This window comes from Pristiophorus japonicus, chromosome 4, assembly GCF_044704955.1.
Source record: "Pristiophorus japonicus isolate sPriJap1 chromosome 4, sPriJap1.hap1, whole genome shotgun sequence".
Classification (NCBI taxonomy): domain Eukaryota; kingdom Metazoa; phylum Chordata; class Chondrichthyes; family Pristiophoridae; genus Pristiophorus; species Pristiophorus japonicus.
In genome coordinates, this window is record NC_091980.1 from 245,129,854 (window position 1) to 245,148,712 (window position 18,859).

General features: G+C 43.6%; 1 protein-coding gene across 6 annotated transcripts in view; it reads right to left on the bottom strand.

The window, feature by feature from the left end:
• Positions 1–18,859, bottom strand: part of LOC139263343 (aftiphilin-like) — a 73,268-nt gene that overhangs the window by 40,545 nt on the left and 13,864 nt on the right. For 4 of the 6 annotated variants that reach the window (XR_011593126.1, XM_070879253.1, XM_070879251.1 and 1 more), the window contains one exon: positions 703–854. Coding sequence is in view for 4 of the 6 variants with exons in the window: in XM_070879253.1 (XP_070735354.1) it covers positions 703–854 (152 nt within the window). In the remaining 2 variants the exon portion in view is untranslated. Of the gene's footprint in view, positions 1–702; positions 855–4,155; positions 4,326–18,859 lie in introns of all 6 variants that reach the window. The other 2 variants (XR_011593125.1, XM_070879254.1) reach the window with 2 other exon arrangements.

Consider the following 18,859-nt stretch of genomic DNA (forward strand, 5'->3'; position numbering starts at 1 on the left):
GGTAGCCATCAACAAGTAATTAAAGTGCTGCAATTCAACAATCTACACAAACAGCTCTGTATAGATTCCATACTCATCAATTTGACAGATGGCAGCTCTGATTTCAGCTACATTATGACTCCAATATTGTACTTTTCCTATCAGGTGAGAAAACTACTTGGGGTTGGACACCACCTTCAGTTTGTGAGAAAGAAACTCCAACTTTCAAAATCTGTAATAGTCTAATGGGATTTTGTGTGACTGAGCTAATTACAGAAGAAGAGCAACAGATCATAGAATCATAAAATAGTACAGCACAGAAGGAGGCCATTCAGCCCATCGAGTCTCCCATTCAATCAATCAAGACTTTTGTATGCGAGAGGCTTGGTTGAACAGGAATTTATCATCATTGGATAGTAATCGTTGTCTCTGACTTTGCTAGATTAATTTTTGCAGTCACTTGATGAGTCGCCATTCTGTGCCTGAAAGGAGTCAGAGTTGTCCAGCTGACCAAGAAAGATACTAATCTATGCTGGATTGTGTGCTTATATCCTAGGGCGGGGTTTCGGCTGACAATCTTCTGTTTCAGTGGTGAGTGTACTATTAATACTAAGCCAAGCTGATACTACTTTATTTTCCACTTAGTACACTGTGAAGCGGCTACAAAAATCTTGTATCACAGCAGCTTTAACATAACTCATTTGCTGTAATATTATCAATTACCTGCTTGATGTCTCTGCTTTACTTGTATCACTTTTTTCTCCATTTTTTTCAAGAAGTTTCTCAAGTGTTGGGATGTCTCCAAAGGAATGCCTCACAGGTTCAGATGGAAAGGAGTTCTGAAAAATGTTTTCCAAGAGATTCCTAGTATCAGCCTAAAGGAATTAAGATATTTCATGCTCAGTATTCTTTGATGTTTCACTTTACAAGACCACAAGATAATTATGGATGAGGAAGCCCATTCAGCCCATCTTAATTCATTCATCATAATCCTGAAGTTTCTACATTGCAGGATCAATTGTTAAATTATTCCAGGAATTTCACCTCTATTACACTATCTGGAAGTCCATTCCATGTAGTGATCACTCCTTGTATGAAGAAGAATTTCCTGATATAATTCCTAATACCTTTTACTAGTTTGAAACTCTGTCCCTTTGTCTTACTCTTGTAATTTATTTTGAAAGAATATTCTATTAATTGAAACCTTCTTTGCAGGCTGAGAAAATCAAGTTTCCACAGTCTTTGCTTACAACTTGGACATTTGTATTAGGGAGTATCCTAATGGCTCTTTTCTGTATTGCTTCCATCACTTAAATATCTCAACAATTAGGAATGGTGTCAATACTCAAGGTGTGTCCTGGTCAGAGCACCAAATCATAGAATTCATAGAAATTTACAGCATGGAAGGAGGTCATTTCGGCCCATCGTGTCTGTGCAGCCAACAAGAGGCTATCCAGCCTAAACCCACTTTTCAGCTCTAGGTCTGTGGCCTTTTAAGTTGTGGTGAGGGTTTCTGCCTCTACCATCCTAGGCAGTGAGTTCCAGACCCCCACAACCCTCTGGGTGAAGAAATTTCCCCTCAAATCCCCTCTAAACCTTCTACCAATTACTTTAAATTTATGCCCCTGGTTGTTGACCCCTCTGCTAAGGGAAATAGGCCCTTTATATCCACTTCCCTTTTTTGTTTAATAAACAGATAAGATAACTGAGTTGCTGTAATATTGGAGTGCTGTACTCTTGATTAGGAAACACTGGAATTCCACACTCAATTGACATTTACGTGTGAGCCTCCCCTAGGCTGTGGATGAGGTTTGGCAAGTCCAGACAGGTGTCTCAGAGAGGGAATCTAAAGGTTCCTTTCCAAATAGCTAAAACATTGTTCTTGGAAAAAATAACCAAAGCGTACTGTCGATACAGGCTTGGAGATGATTGCATATACAATTCTGATCAAGGAGCTAGCTGGGTGGGTTGGGGGTGGCTAGCAACCCTTACCTCGAACAGTGCTGCACTTCATCTGTTCACAACCTCGGCATCTTATTTGACTTTGAGCTGATCTTGCAACCCCATATCCTCTCCATCGCAAGGAACGCCTACTTGCACCTCTGTAACACCGCCGTCTCTGCAGATGTTGCAGCTTTTCTGCTGATGAAACCCTTATCCAGGCTTTTGTTACTTTCAGACTCGACTATTCAAATGCTCTCATTGCTGGCCTCCCCTCTATAAACTTAATCTTATCCAAAACTCTGCTGCTTTTATCCTAACCCACACCAAGTCCCGTTCACCCACCATCCCTGTGCTCGCTGACCTACATTGGCTCTCGGTCCACCAAATTTAAAATTCTCATCCTTGTGTTTAAATCCCTTCATGGCCTCACCCCTCCCTATCTGTTATCTTCTCCAGCCCTACAAGCCTCAAGGAACTCTGCATTCCTCCAATGTGACCTCTTGTGCATCCCTGATTTCCTTTGCCTCATCATTGGTGGCTGTGCCTTCAACTGCCAAGGCCCTAAGCTCTGGAAATTCCTCCCTAAACATCTCCTCCTCTCCACCTCTCTCTCGTCCTTTAAGATGCTCCTGATGATCATGACAGTGGGAGTATCGAGACAGGTGTAGTGGTAGAACTGGGTGTCGTCAGCACCCCTAGCAAACCTCCATTTGCTGGGACTACCCTCACTTGGTTTCATTCATACCTATCCAATTGTAACCAGAGCAACAATGGCTTCTTCTCCAGCACCATGAATGCTGGAATCCCCCAAGGATCTATCCTCGGCTCTTCCTCAGTTACATGTTGCCCCTTGGATATGTGGGGTCAACTTCCATCTTCCCCGACCTCTCCAACTGCCTTTGTGCTATCAGTCTGCTTATCTGACATTCAGCCTGGAATGAGCCATAATATCTTCCAACTGAGCATTAGGAAGACTTCTTTCCTGCCACTGTCAGGCTGAACCAGGTTGTTTTCAACCTCGGGATCCTATTCGACCTCAGGCTGAACTTCAGACCCCATATCCTCTCCATCATAAAGACCATCTATTTCTACTCCATAACATTGTCCTCCTTCATCTCTACCTTAGCCGATTTGCTGCTGAAGCCATTATCCATGCCTTAGTCACCTCCAGTCTCAACTATTTTAATTCTCTCCTGGATGACCTTCCCTCCTCCACTCTCCACAAATTTCAACTCATCCAAAACTCTGCTGCCCATACTCTATCCTGCAGGAAGGGCCCCTCGCCATTATCCTAATCTTCGCGGAGCTAAATGGTTCCCGGTCCCCAATGGCTCCAATTTAAAATTCTCATTCAGTTTTTAAAATCACTTCATGCATCACCTTTTTCCATTTCTGTAAACGCCTCCAGCTCGACAATCCCCTTCTCCTGACTCAGGCCTCTTGTGAATCCCCACCTCTCTTCACCCTACCATTGGTGGCTAAACCTTCAATGCCAAGATCCCATGCCTTGGAATTCCCTTCCTAACTGTCTCTGCTTTTCTGTGTCCCTCTTCTCCTTTAAGACCCTCCTTAAAACCCATTTCCTTGACCAAGATTTTAATCATCCCTCCTGAAATCTCCTTCTTTGGCTCAGCATTTTTTAAATTGTGCCTCTGAAGTGCCTTGAATCGTTTTTATATGTTATGGTGCTATATACAAGAATAACTTTGATTTATATAGCATCTTTAATGTAGTAAAAAGTCCCAAGTTATTTCACAGGAGCATTATCATAAAAAATTGGCAAAATAAATACAAGTTGTTGTGATTGTCACATTTCAGGATTTCTATCCATGCTTTCATTGAAAGGACTTGGATGTAATTAATGTTACGGTGTTGATTTTAAATTAAAGGGAGGTGATGAAGGTTAGAATTTCTTCTCACAGATACATGCCAGAGCAGTTAGGACAAAGAGGGGATTGATGTTATTAAGCTAGGCATTGAAATGGTCATATATGTATACTCTGTATATAATATGCTGGTACCACTAGAGGGTACAAACTTTGGGAGGCCCAGGCAGGAGCTGTTTAAAAGGCTGATCACCACATTGCTGCCTCACTCTGGGTTACAATAAAGAGACTAAGGTCACAGCAGTTCAAGCACAGCACTAGGCCTCGTGGATTTATTCTACAGATAAGTAGAGACATACTAGAAACTGTTACCTATGACAATCGCAGACAATAAGCGAGTCATTACCTTATCTCAGATGCTATCAAAAACATTCATACTTGGGGATTGTAAGGTTCCCTTCCTGTTGCGTTCTGCATGAAATTAGTTTCAAAGAGTGAAGGCAATAGTAGACTTGATTGACAGCTCTTCTGGTCAACCCCAGACAAGGAGGGATCAGGATCCATTCTCCCCAATGCCTGTGGGGCAGGAAGCAAAAGAACCAATGTGGGAAGTCACTAGGCAGGATTTACAGGGATGGAGGCCAGGAAGGTCCAGGCAGGTTGCTTTCAGAGGACCGGCTAGGTAAACTCTTGAACTGCAATAGATGCTGGATTTGGTTATGGGAGTGATGTGTCTGATGAATCCCAGAGTATATCAATATCTGTAACAATATTCTGCAGAAGTGGCATTGAACATCCTCTCCCAAACTCTTTGCTAGTCTTTGATATTTCTGACTCAAAAATCATGGTAAACTTAATCAATCTACAGTTGCTGTTCCCCGGGGGTGATGCAACTTTTATTTCCTGTAAGTTGTTTGGGTTACTAACAAATATCAAGTCAAGATGAAGCGGCCACGTTTACCAACACAGGACGCTAAACCACTTAGATTTTCTCAATTTATACTTCGTTGTTTAAAGTTGCCCATTAAAATAATCGCCATGTCCTCACGTATCCTTTCTATTACTTTATTTTGCAAACTGTTCCTCTTGTGCTGATCTATTTGTCTCGATCATACCCCCAGAGTTAACTTGGATTTTAAGAAACATAAGAAATAGGAGCAGAAGTAGGCCATTTGGCCCCTTGAGCCTGCTCCACCATTCAATAAGATCATGGCTGATCTGATCATGGACTCCGCTCCACTTCCCTGCCCGCTCCCCATAACCCTTTATCGCTCAAAAAATTGTCTAACTCCGTCTTAAATATATTCAATGACCCAGCCTCCACAGCTCTCTGGGGCAGAGAATCCCATAGATTTACACCCCTCTGCGAGAAGAAATTTCTCCTCATCTCAGTTTTAAATGGGCGGCCCCTTATTCTGAGACAATGTCCCCTAGTTTTAGTTTCCCCTATGAGTGGAAATATCCTCTCTGCATCCACCTTGTTTCAATTCTTCTGAACTCCAATGAGTACAGGCCCAACCTACTCAACCTATCGTCATAAGTCAACCCCTTCATCTCCAGAATCAACCTAGTGAACCTTCACTGAACAGCCTCCAACGCAAGTATATCCTTCCTTAAATACGGAGACCAAAACTGTACGCAGTACTCCATGTGTGGCCTTACCAATACACTGTACAGTTGTGGCAGGACTTCTCTGCTTTTATACTCCATCCCCCTTGCAATAAAGGCCAACATTCCATTTGCCTTCCTGATTACTTGCTGTACCTGCATACTCACTTTTTGTGTTTCATGCACAAGGACACACAGGTCCCTCTGTACTGCAGCACTTCGCAATTTTTCTCCATTTAAATTATAATTTGCTTTTCTATTATTTTTCCCAAAGTGGATAACCTCACATTTTCCCACATTATACTCCATCTGCCAAATTTTTGCCCACTCACTTACCCTGTCTTTATCCTTTTGAAGATTTTTTGTGTCCTCCTCACAATTTGCTTTCCCACCCATCTTTGTATCATCAGCAAACCTGGCTACATTACATTCGGTCTCTTCATCCAAGTCATTAATATAGATTGTAAATAGTTGAGGACCCAGCACCGATTCCTGCAGCACCCCACTAGTCACTGTTTGCCAACCGGAAAATGACCCATTTATCCCGACTCTGTTTTCCATTAGTTGGCCAATCCTCTATCCATACTAATATCTTACCCCCAACCCCGTAAACTTTTATCTTGTGCAGTAACCTTTTATGTGGCACCTTATCGAATGCCTTCTGGAAATCCAAATACACCACATCCACTGGTTCCCCCTTAGCCACCCTGCTTGTTACATCCTCAAAGAACTCCAGCAAACTTGTCAAACATTCCCTTTCATAAAACCATGCTGACTCTGTTTGATCGAATCATACTTTTCCAAATATCCCACTACTGCTTCCTTAATAATGGACTCCAGCATCTTCCCAGATGTTAGACTAACTGGTCTAGTTTTCTGCTTTTTGTCTACCTCCTTTTTTTAAATGGGAGCGTTACATTGGCGGTTTTCCAATCCGCTGGGACCGCCTCAGAATCCAGGAAATTTGGTAGATTACAACCACATTATAGATTTCTAATCATTTTGTAGATTTCGCCTTCACAGGATCAACTTCATTTACCTACCCGATATACCCGACATATGACCCTTTTATGAAGGCATCAACCAACTCTGAAAAATAAACATTTGCAGAATTTTGGAGAAAGAGTAGGGAGTTGGACTAACTGAATAGCTCTTACAAAGAGCTGGCACAGACAAGCTGAGCCAAATGGCTTCCTTCTGTGCTGCATGATTCTATATTCTCATCCATCAGCAAAGTGATGGGAGGAGTCATTAACAGAGCTATCAAGTGGTACTTAATCACCAATGTTCAGTTTCAGTTTTGTGAGGACCACTCTGCTCCAGACAGACCTCATTACAGTCTTGATTCAAACATGGACACAAGACCTGAATTCCAGAGGTGAGGAGAGTGACTGCCCCTGACATCAAGGTAGCATTTGACGAGTGTAGCACCAACAAGCCTCAGTATAACTGAAGTCAGTGGGGATCAGAGGGAAAACTCTCCAGTGCCTGGAGTCAAAGGTGGCACAAAGGAAGATGATTGTGATCAAGAACATAAAAACATAAGAAATAGGAGCAGGAGTAGGCCATTTGACCAGTCGAGCCTGCTCTGCCATTTAATAAGAACATGGCTGATCTGATCATGGACTCAGCCCCATTTGCCTGCCCACTCCCCATAACCCTTTATTCCTTTTTCGCTCTATCACCGCCTTAAATATATTCAATGATCCAGCCTCCACAGCTCTCTGAGGCAGAGAATTCCATAGATTTACAACCCTCAATGAATCCAAAATTGGCTTGGAGGTAGGAAGCAAAGGTTAATGATTGATGGATGTCTATGACTGGAAAGATGTTTCCAGTGGGGTTCCGCAGGGCTCAGTACTGGGTCCCTTGCGTTTTGTGGTACATATCAATGATTTAGATTTGAATATAGGGAGTATGATTAAAAAGTTTGCAGACGACACTAAAATTGACTGTGTGGTTGATAATGAAGAGGAAAGTCATGGGCTGTAGGAGGATATCAATCCACTGGTCAGGTGGGCAGAGCAGTGGCAAATGGAATTTATTTCAGAGAAGTGTGAGGTGATGCACTTTGGGAGGACTAATAAGGAAAGGGTATACAACATTAGGCGGTAGGCCACTTAATAGTGTAGATGGACAAAGGGACCTTGGAGTGCTTGTCCACAGATCCCTGAAAGTAGCAGGCCAGGTGGATAAGGTGGGTAAGAAGGCATACGGAATACTTGCCTTTATTTCCTGAGGCATAGAATATAGGAGCAGGGAGGCTATGCTTAAATTGTATAATACTTTGGTTAGGCCACAGCTGGAGTACTGCGGCAGTTCTGGTCGCTGTATTATAGGAAGGATGTGATTGCACTAGAGAGGGTGCAGAGGAGATTTACTAGGAAGCTGCCTGGAATGGAGGATCTTAGTTATGAGGACAGATTGGATAGGCTGGGTTTGTTATCACTGGAACAGAGGAGGTTGAGAGGAGCCCTCATTGAGGTGTACAAAATATTGAGAGGCCTGGACATAGTGGAGGGGTCTATAACGAGGGGGCATAGTTTTAAGGTGGTTGGTGGAAGGTTTAGAGGGGATTTGTGAGGGGGCTTCTTTACGCAGAGGGTTGTAGGGATCTGGAACTCGTTGCCTGGAAGAGTGGTGGATGCAGAAACCCTCACCACTTTTAAGAGATGGTTGGATGGGCACTTAGTGCAGTAACCTGCAAGGTTACGGACCTAGAGCTGGTAGTTGGGATTAGACTGTATGACCTTTCGTTGGACAGTTCAGATATAATGGTAAGTACTGCAGGGAATAGAATACGGCCAGCGTGATCTCCCGGACTAGCTTCGATCGCCTGGATGGGTCAGAGAGGAATTTTCCCAGATTTTTTCTCCCTAAATTGGTCTGGGTTTTTAAATCTGGTTTTTGCCTCTCCCAGGAGATTACATGGCTCCGGTTGGGGTGGAGTGTACAATGTTTCAGTATCAGGGGTGTCGCAGTTGTGTGAGGTGGACTGGTTGGGCTGGGTGCTCTTTGCCTTTCCATCATTGTTCATAGGTTTATATGTAACCTTTCAGGCTGCTGATCAAGGGCCATGCGGCTCTTTGTTGGCCGGCGGGGACACGATGGGCTGAAATGGCCTTCTTCTGCGCTGTAAATTTCTATGTTTCTATGTTCCTAATGAAGAAATTCCTCCTCATCTCAGTTTTAAATGGGCAGCTCCTTATTCGGAGACTTTGGGCTCAAAATTTGCCAGGAGTTGCTCCACTTTTTTTTGGAGCAACTTGATTTTTCTGAAGTATCTTAAAAATCCTCATTTTGCACATTCAATTTGCGCCAGTGTAAGTGAGTCAGTTAGGATTTTTTTAGTTTTTTTTTCCAAAAGGGGGCGTTGCCAGCCACCTACACCCGTTTTGGCCATTTAGGCCACCTTAGACTGCTAATAGTTACTCCAAACTAATTTAGGCCAGCGTATGTGGCCACTTGTGGCCGCACAGAAAACCCTTGCGGAGAGTTAAGAAATCAGCGCAGGTAGGTACCATCAGAGACCATTCTGCCAGAGATAGGGGTGGGAAGAACATAAGAAATACGAACAGGAGTACGCCATACAGCCCTTTAAGCCTGCTCCGCCATTCAATAAAATCCTGGCTGATCTGATCAGGGACTCAGCTCCACTTCCCCGCCCACTACCCATAACCCCTTATCGTTTAAGAAACTGTCTATTTCGGTCTTAAATTTATTCAATGTTCCAGCTTCCACAGCTCTCTCAGGCAGCGAATTCCACAGATTTACGACACTCAGAAGAAATTTCTCCTCATCTCTGTTTTAAATGGGCAGCCCCTTATTCTAAGATCATGCCATCTAGTTTTAGTCTCCCCCATCAGTGGAAACATCCTCTCTGCATCCACCTTGTCAAGCCCCCTCATAATCTTATACGTTTTGATAAGGTCACCTCTCAATCTTCTGAATTCCAATGAATAGAGGCCCAACCTACTCAACCTTTCCTCATAAGTCAACCCCCTCATCCCCAGAATCAACCTAGTGAACCTTCTCTGAACTGCCTCCAAAGCAAATATATCTTTTCGTAAATATGGAAACCAAAACTGCACTCAGTATTCCAGGTGTGGCCTCACCAATACTTTATATAGTTGTAGCAAGACTTCCCTGCTTTTATACTCCATTCCCTTTGCAATAAAGGCCAAGATACCATTGGCCTTCCTTATTACTTGCTATACCTGCTTAGTATCCTTTTGTGTTTCATGCACAAGTACCCCCAAGTCCTGCTGTACTGCAGCACTTTGCACTCGTTCTCCTTTAAATAATAACTTGCTCTTTGATTTTTTTTCTGCCAAAGTGCATGACCTCACACTTTCCAACATTATACTCAATCTGCCAAATTCTTGTCCACTCACTTAGCCTGTCTATGTCCTCTTGCAGATTTTTTGTGTCCTCCTCAGACATTGATTTGTATCACACATCCCATCTTTGTATCGTCAGCAAACTTGGCTGTTACACTCAATCCCTTCTTGCAAGTCGTTAATATAGATTGTAAATAGTTGGGGTCCCAGCACTGATCCCTGTGGCACCCCACTAGTTACTGTTTGCCAATCAGAAAATGAACCATTTATCCCGACTCTCTGTTCTCTGTTAGTTAGCCAATCCTCTATCCATGCTAATATATTATACCCAACCCTGTGAACTTTTATCTTGTGCAGTAACCTTATGTGGCACCTTGTCAAATGCCTTCTGGAAGTCCAAATACACCACATCCACTGGTTCCCCTTTATCCACCCTGTTCCTACATCATCAAAGAACTCCAGCAAATTTGTCAAACATGACTTCCCCTTCATAAATCCATGCTGACTCTGCCTGACCGAATTTTGCTTTTCCAAATGTCCTGCTACTGCTTCTTTAATAATGGACTCCAACATTTTCCCAACCACAGATGTTAGGCTAACTGATCTATAGTTTCCTGCTTTTTGTCTGCCTCCTTTTTTTAAAAAAAATAGGGGCGTTACATTTGCAGTTTTCCAATCTGCTGGGACCTCCCCAGAATCCAGGGAATTTTGGTAAATTACAACCAATGCATCCACAATCCCTGCCACTACTTCTCTTAAGACCCTAGGATGCAAGCGATCAGGTCCAGGGGATTTATCTGCCTTTAGTCCCATTATCTTACTGAATACCACCTCCTTAGTGATCGTGATTGTGTTAAGTTCCTCCCCCACTATAGCCCCTAGACTATCCCCTGTCGGAATATTGTTAGTGTCCTCTAACGTAAAGACTGATAAGCAATATTTGTTCAGAGTTTCTGCCATCTCCATGTTCCCCATTACTAATTTCCTGGTCTCGTCCTCTAAGGGATCAACATTTACTTTAGCCCCCCCTTTTCCTTTTTATATACCTATAGAAACTTTTGCTATCTGTTTTTATATTTCATGCTAGTTTACTTGCATAGTCTATCTTCCCTTTCTTAATCATTTTTCTGAGTCGTTCTTTGCTGGCTTTTAAAAGCTTCCCGGTCGGTCTTCTCTCCTCCCACTAGTTTTGGCCACTTTGTATGCCCTTGTTTTTAATTGGATACCATACTTTATTTCTTTAGTTAGCCACGGATGGCTAACTAAAAGGGAAGCGGAGAGGACCTTGCAAAGCACTAAACAAAGCACAACAAGTTGTAAGCATTCAAGAAGACATAAAAACATTCAAGAAGAAATAAAAAAATAAAACTAAGTCCTACCTTCATATCAAAACTCTAAACAAAGCACAAAAATAAGCATTCAATAACAAATAAAAAATAGAAGGAAGTGGAGATGACCTGCACCTAAAGCACCAAGACTTACAAAGCACAAAAAGTAATAAACATTCAATAATAAAAAATAGAAGTAAGTCCTACCTTCATCTCAAAACACAAGACTCTGTTCATCTACACTCACCGATTCCTGGTGTTGTATTATTGATGTACAAAATTCTAAATAAATGACAATGCCCTCTGGACAGCATTTACTTACAATTCTTCACATTTCCACAGTGGGCCCGGCAGGTGAGGGGGACCACTCGTCCAGGGATAGGGGTAGCAAGCATCGGGTCCCTCCCACACTAGCTGAAGGACACGCTGGGGGCGAGGAGCTATTGTGCATGCGTGCACACTCTTAACGCGCATGTACAGACGTCCTGGAATTGTTTTCAGCGCCAGGACAGTAGCTCCACCCCAAATCCACTGGCCATGCTGCTCCAAGCCCCGGGAGAGGCAACACAGCGGCCAGAATCAGGGGACATTTTTTTGGCGCCCTTTTCATTTTTGCGGCACAACTCCAGTGGGTACGCCAAAAATCTGCAGGGGCCAATTTTGAGCCCTATGTCCCCTAGTTTTAATTTCCCCTATGATTCTTAGAGGGCAATCACCCCAGCCCCAGGACATTGCTGTAGGATTCCCCACCCTCACCTCCACCTATCTAGTTTAAGTGATTCTCAATTCCTGTATGAATTTTCTTTGAGATTATCTTTTTTTCCCTCAATTGGTTTAAGTGCATCACATCTCTCCTGTACCAGTCACACAGCAGGAGGGCCGGGGTATTGTTTTGTATTTGCTGTTGGTTCCTTTGTTTTGTCACCTGGAAGCAGATTTATATCCTTGGTTACACAACATCAGTTGGAGTAACTGAAGTGACATCTGACACTGCGAGTGGGTTTAGTCCACAGGAATAGGGGAAAGGAAAGAAAAAAACAATTTAAAGTTACCGTAATTCCTTGGAGTGAACAGTATCTCGGGAAGATGGAGGGAGAGAAGTTGAATCTTCACCACACTAAACTGGGACTAGAGCAGATCTGGTGAGCCAAGACCCCCAACGTCGAAGATGCAATAAAACGAGAAGCTTCAACAATTATTGGAAAGCTCAAAAATTGTTTGGTCTTAAAGTTGCTGGAAGTGCAAACTAATGGTCGCTGAGGCGTGAGTCCGGGGATCAGCAGAGGCCTATAAAAGGCATACTTGTGCAGCTACAGGGAGAAGGCAAAAAAGAAGTAGAAAGAAATCAAAAGGTGACGTCACAGCCTCGGGGGTAAGTGATTGGCTGGTGATTGGTGAGTAGATTTTCTTTTTCTTTTTTTATATTAGTCAGTAACTTTTAACATTGTGTTGCCAATTTAAGTGTATTTAAGTGTATCTAAGGGTTAAGTCATGGCAGGAGAGCTCGGTCGGGTGTTATGCTCCTCCTGTACCATGTGGGAACTCAGGGACGACTCCAGTGTCCCTGACGACTACGTGTGCGGGAAGTGTATCCGCTTCCAGCTCCTGACGGTCCGCGTTGCGGAGTTGGAACTGAGGGTGGATTCACTCTGGAGCATCCACGATGCTGAGAATGACGTGAGTAGCACGTGTAGCGAGTTGGTCTTACCGCAGGAGAAGGGTCCACAGCCAGATAGGGAATGGAAGACCAGCAGGAAGAGTAGTGCAAGGAAGGTAGTGCAGGGGTCCCCTGTGGTCATCCACCTGCAAAACAGATACACCGCTTTGAGTACTGTTGGGGGGGATGACTCATCAGGGGAGGGCAGCAGCAGCCAAGTTCATGGCACCGTGGCTGGCTCTGTTGCACAGGAGGGCAGGTAAAAGAGTGGGAGAGCGATAGTGATAGGGGATTCAATGGTGAGGGAAATAGATAGGCGTTTCTGCGGCCGCAACCGAGACTCCAGGATGGTATGTTGCCTCCCTGGTGCAAGGGTCAAGGATGTCTCGGAGCGGGTGCAGGACATTCTGAAAAGGGAGGGAGAACAGCCAGTTGTTGTGGTGCACATTGGTACCAACGACATAGGTAAAAAAAGGGATGAGGTCCTACGAAATGAATTTAAGGAGCTAGGAGCTAAATTAAAAAGTAGGATCTCAAAAGTAGTAATCTCGGGATTGCTACCAGTGCCATGTGCTAGTCAGAGTAGGAATCGCAGGATAGCGCAGATGAATACGTGGCTTGAGCAGTGGTGCAGCAGGGAGGGATTCAAATTCCTGGGGCATTGGAACCGGTTCTGGGGGAGGTGGGACCAGTACAAACCGGACGGTCTGCACCTAGGCAGGACCGGAACCAATGTCCTAGGGGGAGTGTTTGCTGGTGCTGTTGGGGAGGAGTTAAACTAATATGGCAGGGGGATGGGAACCAATGCAGGGAGACAGAGGGAGACAAAAAGGAGGCAAAAGCAAAAGACAGAAAGGAGATGAGGAAAAGTGGAGGGCAGAGAAACCCAAGACAAAGAACAAAAAGGGCCACTGTACAGCAAAATTCTAAAAGGACAAAGGGTGTTAAAAAAACAAGCCTGAAGGCTTTGTGTCTTAATGCAAGGAGTATCCGCAATAAGGTGGATGAATTAACTGTGCAAATAGATGTTAACAAATATGATGTGATTGGGATTACAGAGACGTGGCTCCAGGATGATCAGGGCTGGGAACTCAACATCCAGGGGTATTCAACATTCAGGAAGGATAGAATAAAAGGAAAAGGAGGTGGGGTAGCATTGCTGGTTAAAGAGGAGATTAATGCAATAGTTAGGAAAGACATTAGCTTGGATGATGTGGAATCTATATGGGTAGAGCTGCAGAACACAAAAGGGCAAAAAACGTTAGTGGGAGTTGTGTACAGACCTCCAAACAGTAGTAGTGATGTTGGGGAGGGCATCAAACAGGAAATTAGGGGTGCATGCAATAAAGGTGCAGCAGTTATAATGGGTGACTTTAATATGCACATAGATTGGGCTAGCCAAACTGGAAGCAATACGGTGGAGGAGGATTTCCTGGAGTGCATAAGGGATGGTTTTCTAGACCAATATGTCGAGGAACCAACTAGGGAGGAGGCCATCTTAGACTGGGTGTTGTGTAATGAGAGAGGATTAATTAGCAATCTCATTGTGCGAGGCCCCTTGGGGAAGAGTGACCATAATATGGTGGAATTCTGCATTAGGATGGAGAATGAAACAGTTAATTCAGAGACCATGGTCCAGAACTTAAAGAGGGGTAACTTTGAAGGTATGAGGCGTGAATTGGCTAGGATAGATTGGCGAATGATACTTAAGGGGTTGACTGTGGATGGGCAATGGCAGACATTTAGAGACCGCATGGATGAACTACAACAATTGTACATTCCTGTCTGGCGTAAAAATAAAAAGGGGAAGGTGGCTCAACCGTGGCTATCAAGGGAAATCAGGGATAGTATTAAAGCCAAGGAAGTGGCATACAAATTGGCCAGAAATAGCAGCGAACCCGGGGACTGGGAGAAATTTAGAACTCAGCAGAGGAGGACAAAGGGTTTGATTAGGGCAGGGAAAATGGAGTTCGAGAAGAAGCTTGCAGGGAACATTAAGGCGGATTGCAAAAGTTTCTATAGGTATGTAAAGAGAAAAAGGTTAGTAAAGACAAACGTAGGTCCCCTGCAGTCAGAATCAGGGGAAGTCATACCGGGGAACAAAGAAATGGCAGACCAATTGAACAAGTACTTTGGTTCGGTATTCACTAAGGAGGACACAAACAACCTTCCGGATATAAAAGGGGTCAGAGGGTCTAGTAACGAGGAGGAACTGAGGGAAATCTTTATTCGTCGGGAAATTGTGTTGGGGAAATTGATGGGATTGAAGGCCGATAAATCCCCAGGGCCTGATTGACTGCATCCCAGAGTACTTAAGGAGGTGGCCTTGGAAATAGCGGATGCATTGACAGTCATTTTCCAACATTCCATTGACTCTGGATCAGTTTATATCGAGTGGAGGGTAGCCAATGTAACCCCACTTTTTAAAAAAGGAGGGAGAGGGAAAACAGGGAATAAAGACCGGTCAGCCTGACCTCAGTAGTGGGTAAAATGATGGAATCAATTATTAAGGATGTCATAGCAGCACATTTGGAAAATGGTGACATGATAGGTCCAAGTCAGCATGGATTTGTGAAAGGGAAATCATGCTTGACAAATCTTCTGGAATTTTTTGAGGATGTTTCCAGTAAAGTGGACAAAGGAGAACCAGTTGATGTGGTATATTTGGACTTTCAGAAGGCTTTCGACAAGGTCCCACACAAGAGATTAATGTGCAAAGTTAAAGCACATGGGATTGGGGGTAGTGTGCTGACGTGGATTGAGAACTGGTTGTCAGACAGGAAGCAAAGAGTAGGAGTAAATGGGTACTTTTCAGAATGGCAGGCAGTGACTAGTGGGGTACCGCAAGGTTCTGTGCTGGGGCCCCAGCTGTTTACATTGTACATTAATGATTTAGACGAAGGGATTAAATGTAGCATCTCCAAATTTGCGGATGACACTAAGTTGGGTGGCAGTGTGAGCTGCGAGGAGGATGCTATGAGGCTGCAGAGTGACTTGGATAGGTTAGGTGAGTGGGCAAATGCATGGCAGATGAAGTATAATGTGGATAAATGAGAGGTTATCCACTTTGGTGGTAAAAACAGAGAGACAGACTATTATCTGAATGGTGACAGATTAGGAAAAGGGGAGGTGCAACGAGACCTGGGTGTCATGGTACATCAGTCATTGAAGGTTGGCATGCAGGTACAGCAGGCGGTTAAGAAAGCAAATGGCATGTTGGCCTTCATAGCGAGGGGATTTGAGTACAGGGGCAGGGAGGTGTTGTTACAGTTGTACAGGGCCTTGGTGAGGTCACACCTGGAGTATTGTGTACAGTTTTGGTCTCCTAACTTGAGGAAGGACATTCTTGCTATTGAGGGAGTGCAGCGAAGATTCACCAGACTGATTCCCGGGATGGTGGGACTGACCTATCAAGAAAGACTGGATCAACTGGGCTTGTATTCACTGGAGTTCAGAAGAATGAGAGGGGACCTCATAGAAACGTTTAAAATTCTGACGGGTTTAGACAGGTTAGATGCAGGAAAAATGTTCCCAATGTTGGGGAAGTCCAGAACCAGGGGTCACAGTCTAAGGATAAGGGGTAAACCATTTAGGACCGAGATGAGGAGAAACTTCTTCACCCAGAGAGTGGTGAACCTGTGGAATTCTCTACCACAGAAAGTTGTTGAGGCCAATTCACTAAATATATTCAAAAAGGAGTTAGATGAAGTCCTTACTACTCGGGGGATCAAGGGGTATGGCGAGAAAGCAGGAAGGGGGTACTGAAGTTGCATGTTCAGCCATGAACTCATTGAATGGCGGTGCAGGCTAGAAGGGCTGAATGGCCTACTCCTGCACCTATTTTCTATGTTTCTATGTTTCTATGTTTGGTCGCAGCTTTTACATTCAATCACAGACGTATTTGCTTTAGTCAAAGATTGCAATACTGATGGATGGCTATTTATCTAATTTAAATTATGAGAAATATAGTCATATCCAGTGATGTTTCTGTATAACTTCAAAGGGTTTTAGATCATATTTATGTATAAGCTTTCTGGAGAAAGCAGTCAGATGCCTGGGAGCTTAGAGTTTATGTTCTGTGACAACCAGTGCGAGCTTTCAAGCGGTAGTCTGTTCTACAGTGCAAAAAGATAGTTTAGGTCTTGGGAGTCTATGTTTCGTGAGAAAGTAAATGACATCTTATGTACACAGCTTGAGTCCCATTCTGGTAATAGTGTATATTCAGTCTGCCTATCAAAAAAAGGAGAATCCTATAGCCGGTATAGAGCAAGGGTTCTCTATTAAAATCCTTGGATATTTGTATCATTGACCTAGATAGCGGGCAGGTTAAGGCATGCTCCCAATCATAGGGAGTGTGAGGTCTGTCAGGGTGTGGCTGGTGATTAAAAAGTATCAACCATTAGACTGAAAAACATGACACTGTTCAAAACAAAATGAAAGCATTCAACTTGTGTAAATCACTGATCAGTTGCACATTAAAGATTTTCTATGAACTGCTATAAAAAGAATATTTAGGAGAATGAAACAAAATTAAAGATGCCACATAAGAGTCCTGTGTGTTTATAGCAAATTGTAAGTACTGTATTAACATAAAAACATCGAAAATAGGTCATTCGGCCCTTCGAGCCTGCACCGCCATTCAATGAGTTCATGGCTGAACATGCAACTTCAGTACCCCATTCCTGCTTTCTCACCATACCCCTTGATCCTCCTAGAAGTAAGGACTACATCTAACTCCTTTTTGAATACATTTAGTGAATTGGCCTCAACAACTTTCTGTGGTAGAGAATTCCACAAGTTCACCACTGTGTGGGTGAAGAAGTTTCTCCTCATCTCGGTCCTAAATGGCTTACCCCTTATCCTTAGACTGTGACCCCTGGTTCTGGACTTCCCCAACATTGGGAACATTCTTCCTGCATCTAACCTGTCTAAACCCGTCAGAATTTTAAACGTTTCTATGAGATCCCCTCTCATTCTTCTGAACTCCAGTGAACACAAGCCCAGTTGATCCAGTCTTTCTTGATATGTCAGTCACGCCATCCCAGGAATCAGTCTGGTGAACCTTCGCTGCACTCCCTCAATAGCAAGAATGTCCTTCCTCAAGTTAGGAGACCAAAACTGTACACAATACTCCAGGTGTGGCCTCACCAAGGCCCTGTACAACTGTAGTAACACCTCCCTGCCCCTGTACTCAAATCCCCTCGCTATGAAGGCCAACATGCCATTTGCTTTCTTAACCGCCTGCTGTACCTGCATGCCAACCTTCAATGACTGATGTACCATGACACCTAGGTCTCGTTGCACCTCCCCTTTTCCTAATCTGTCACCATTCAGATAATAGTCTGTCTCTCTGTTTTTACCACCAAAGTGGATAACCTCACATTTATCCACATTATACTTCATCTGCCATGCATTTGCCCACTCATCTAACCTATCCAAGTCACTCTGCAGCCTCATAGCATCCTCCTCGCAGCTCACACTGCCACCCAACTTAGTGTCATCCGCAAATTTGGAGATGCTACATTTAATCCCCTCGTCTAAATCATTGTACATTAATGTAAACAGCTGGGGCCCCAGCACAGAACTTTGCGGTTTATTTTTAAATAAACTATAAAAAGGTAATAATTGTAATGTAGCTATTCCTTAAAAATATATTAATACCTATACTTTTCTAAATTCAATTATAAACTATTACTTTAGTAGTAGTCACTGTATGCCCTCAGGCCAAAATGACTTTCTTATCTTTATTACCCTCCAAACTTTAACCCAATAGCTGAGCAATGCTGTCAAAAATATCTTACACAATCATCCATAACCAACTCCAAATTGAGCTTAAGCAATAAGTACACTTCCTCAATAAAAATGCTAACAGATTTACAAGGCAGTAGTTGCTTTGCTCCTACACTTTATGAAGTCCAGAAGACTTCTGCTATATACTTGTAAAACCATCAGTGTTGATCACACCAGAAGCACTTCTGATAACCTTCCGTACAGGTATCAGAGACATGGACCATATACTCAAGTCGCTGGAGAAATACCACCAACAATGTCTCAGCAAGATCCTGCAAATCCCCTGGGAGGACAGACGCACCAACATTAGCATCCTCGACCAGGCCAACATCCCCAGCATTGAAGCACTGACCACACTTGATCAGCTCCGCTGGGCAGGCCACATTG